This window comes from Pinus tabuliformis, chromosome X (assembly GCF_031772625.1).
Source record: "Pinus tabuliformis cultivar Carrire ecotype Pingquan chromosome X, CPIR1, whole genome shotgun sequence".
In the NCBI taxonomy this organism is placed as follows: Eukaryota; Viridiplantae; Streptophyta; class Pinopsida; order Pinales; family Pinaceae; genus Pinus; species Pinus tabuliformis.
Window position 1 is genome coordinate 280,259,112 of NC_142308.1, and position 4,153 is coordinate 280,263,264.

The window sequence follows — 4,153 nt, forward strand, 5'->3', positions numbered from 1 at the left end:
TCAAAGGAGAGCTTTGAAGTGGCTTTTGTTGTGATACTCTTCTTGCAAGCAACAAATATGGCCATCTTAGAAAATATGTTGATGACCATAAATACACAGTCGTTGGCATGCTTAGTAGAAGGAAGGCTATACATATATTCCATAGACATTAATTCCCAAGAGGTGCATAATCTAATATATTTTCCAACACCTTGTTAGAGATTTGTCCAATAAAACTACTTTTTCAATGCTACCACTATCTTGTCTACACCATAGTGTCATGTGACCCAACTATAGTGTGCCTCCCAAATCATCATGGCACGCTCACTTGAAGGAACAAAAAGGTGTCCTAGGTGGCATAACATTGCGTCCTAGAGGTGGAAGTTTGGGACTTGCTTTCCATCCATCAAAATCTTGTATGTGGTATTGAATTCTGGATCATTTTTGTAAAATTGCGGCCAACCAAAAGTATTGTTCCCACAAGAGTCGAGAACAATTGTCATCACCATAGCCGGTGGCTAACTAAGGTGATCTACAACATTATTGGTGGAGAAAATGGTTTAGATGATTCTTCAAATAAGAGTTTGGTGAACATTACAAAGAAGTTGCTGCAAAAAAATAATAAAACATGGCATATAATGTTAATCTATGCATGTTAGGTCCCTATACTACTAGCATAACCCCTTATTGTTATTAGTAAAACCCCCTTATTATATTTTTGTGCCCATGTAGTCCTCATATTGTTATTATTGCACCCCATAGAAGTCCACTATTGTTATTATTGTGCCCTTACATTATTATTGTTATGTCAGCTCTGATTATATTATGTCCCCTTAGACTCCTATATATAAAAAGGAGGTCTTGTCATTTGTATCATCTAAGAATTCTTCATTTGTGTAATGTAAAAGAGGATGCCCCCTCAAAGAGTCTTATTTCTAAGGCATTTATCTATCTTTCTATCTTTTGTGGGCTGGTTTCATAACATTTGGTATCAGAGCTATGAATTCTAGGGTTTCGCTACTCCAAATAGGTCATCGTGGAATTTTCACTATAACACTTTCGCTACGAAGTTTCAGATGCTAAAAAAAAAACCCATTTGGGAGGAAACTGGTCTAAACCTTGCATCTGAATTTGAGATCTTGTGTCACTATATTTTCAGAGATATGATCTGAGGAAGTTATAGTTTTTGCAAGCTCTAGAATTTCATCTCAAACAGGTCGTCATGGAATTTTCACTATAATATTGTTTCTACGAAGGTTTAGACTCTAAAATTTAAACCCATTTGAGCCACAATCTTGTGAAGCTAGGGTTCGAATTTCAAATCTTGTCTCGCTATATTTTTAGAGATATAATCTGAGACATTTAGTGTTTCTGCAGGCTACTGAATTACATCCTAAATAGGTGACCTTGGTAAAATTGTCATAATTTTATCTCTAAGCATCAAATTGAAATTTCGTAAGAAGTTACAGAAAGAGGATGGAATGTATTTTTCTGTGCGTCGACTTCAGGTCCCAAGGTTGAAACAGTGAGACGTGGAACTTCGTACAAGTTCACTCTATTGAACGAGTCTATAATCGTGTCATCGTACGAGATTTGACATAACGCTTCCCTACAGAATCCAATATTCATCAGAATTTCAGGGTTAGAAAGAGGACTCAGAGGGCTATTACAAGATGAAATTTCATAATTTGGGGATATGAAATTGTAGAGTTACAATCGTTTCAAGATCGAGCTCCTAAAATCAAGAAAAAGAAAGATGAGGAAGTTTGATGGCAAGGGTCCGGTAAATTGGATACTACAGATGGAGAAATATTTTGACCTACATGGTGTACCACTGTTACAAAAATTACTTATTACATCTAATTATTTAGAACTGGATCAATTTTTATGGTATAAAGGGCTTTGTTCTTGTAAACCACTTGTTACGTGGTCAATTTTCATGGAGGAAATGATAGCACATTATGAGGATACAAGGATCAACACCTTCTTTAGCCTATTGATAAATCTCAAACAAAAGTGTTCAATGGAAGAGAACATTAAGGACTTTCAAAAATTGAATATAAGGGAAATGATATTCTAGAGAAGTAGAGGATTGATGTCTCCATATGGAATTTAAGGGATAACATTCAACATGAGGTTCGTCATTAGGAACCTGATTCATTGGAGAGGGCAAGAAAAGTACAAAGCAAAATTATGGCAACAAGGAAGTCTACCCCTCAAAACTATAAAGATGAAAGTATTGTTTCTCCTATCCTTCCACAACCTACAAGGTTGACACCACAACAATTGGAAGAGAAAAGAGAAAAATTGCTTTGTTACGATTGTGATAAAAAATACACTAAAGGTCATAAGTGTGCTGAGAAGAAATTATTTTACATAGATTATGAAGAGGAGGAAGAAAAGGATCAAGAAACATCAAAATAAGAGGATATACACTAGGAACCAACCTTAGAGAAAGAAGAAATGAATCCAACCATATCTTGTAAAGCATTGGCAAGAATTATCACTCCTCAAACTCTCAAGATAGAAGGACACATCAAGAAGAAAAAGGTTCAAGAAGTGAAAGATCACATTGAGAAAGAAGAAATGAATATGACCATATATTGTAATGCATTGGCCGAAATTACCACTCCTCAAACTATCAAGATAGAAGGACATGTTAGAAATCCAGGAAACTCTCCTAGGTTGTAGCTCGGAGATGCCTGGTAACATATAATTTTCAATATGGTTCTAGGAACTTATTGGGATGGGTGATGGTTTGGTTCAAGCCAGATAACCACTTCTACTATGTTTTCACTCCAGACATGCATGAACACCCTTAGACTACAAGGCTTTAGATCACCAATGCTCAACAATTTGTAGATTAAGTGAATGAATGAAGAACACTAGCCACACCAGCAGATGCATACAGAATGTATGATGGCCAGCTACAGCTAGTAAAGAAACTTACAAATCTAATATATCAATGCAAAGATAAGATGACAGTTATCTTGCATTAGATACAGAAGAAATATAAGTGACCGACTCACTAATACATTCAATTTACTAATACATATATAAGATGATAGTTATCTAGCATTAGGCATAGAAGATATCATGAATAAAACATTCCAGGTACAAGTTTAGAACATAGGAGAAATGGGCATTGAGCAATTAACAGCAAAAGAAGCTTGCATTACTGAAAATGAAGATGAGACACTGCAAGTTACAGTATATCTACAGTCTCCAGAAGTTGAACCAAAACACAATTGCTAACCCTGATTACATCTCTCTTCTTGCTATTTATAACCTGTCTTTACAATGGCTCTTAGCTGTTTAGGGATGAAGGGTCTTAATTGACCACCAACTGGCATATCTGTCTGATTGCGTTTCAAGACGCAATTTCATTTCATCACAAAAGCATTTAATCCATTCTGATATTGCGCTGTCCTGCTAAGTGGTTGGCTTAATTGTGGCCATGGAGCTCCATGCCTGTTTAATTCGGTTGCTGAGTTGTGAGGTCTCCTTTTCTCCCTTGGCCATGCTTTCTGTTAATTTAGTTTCATGGTCAGACTGTCATCCGACTGACAGAGTCAACCATCTTTCCCTTTGTGCAACAGACAGGGAGTGGAGTATGGAGTGCATGGGCAGATGAATAGTTGCAGTGATCATGAATGGTGGCTATGAGATCAATGGAGATGTGTGGCAGAGATCAGTTTTGGAGGCCAACAGTCGTGGTGGGAGTGGAACATGTCTAGGCCGTTGGATCTTTAGGCAGGTGGATTAGATAGTTATCGAGCGACGGAGATGTGTGGACGGTAACGTGCGGGGTGGTTTGATTTGAGTGGTAATGGTTTTTATCACAAGGGCATCAGGCAGTAAACAGTAAGTATCACAACGCGCCTGATGCCATTCAGTGGATGACACGTAGCGGCAGGGAAAAAGAAAAATTTCCTTCATCAGGCGGGTATCTGCCATGCTTGTTGTCTACGAGATATGGGCACTGACTATTAGATTTGGTGGGGATGATCTAACAGTGGAGGAGTGTCGGGCAAATTGCATTAATCGGGAGGAAAGCGGGTTGTTGGATCGATGGGGAAAAATCAACGGCAAAGATGTGGAGAAGGTATGAGATGTCTTCGGGAAATGTGTTATAGGCGCGTGGGAATATGGGTAAGTTTTTATGGGTGTATTT

General features: G+C 37.7%; 1 protein-coding gene across 1 annotated transcript in view; it reads left to right on the forward strand.

The window, feature by feature from the left end:
- The first annotated feature begins 4,050 nt into the window (after nt 1-4,050).
- The window catches only part of LOC149139492 (glutamate receptor 3.3-like), a 25,416-nt gene continuing 25,313 nt past the window's right edge, over nt 4,051-4,153 (forward strand). Inside the window, exon 1 of the mRNA XM_089450738.1 lies at nt 4,051-4,084. Within this exon, the coding sequence (XP_089306864.1) occupies nt 4,051-4,084 (34 nt within the window). The remainder of the gene's footprint in view (nt 4,085-4,153) is intronic.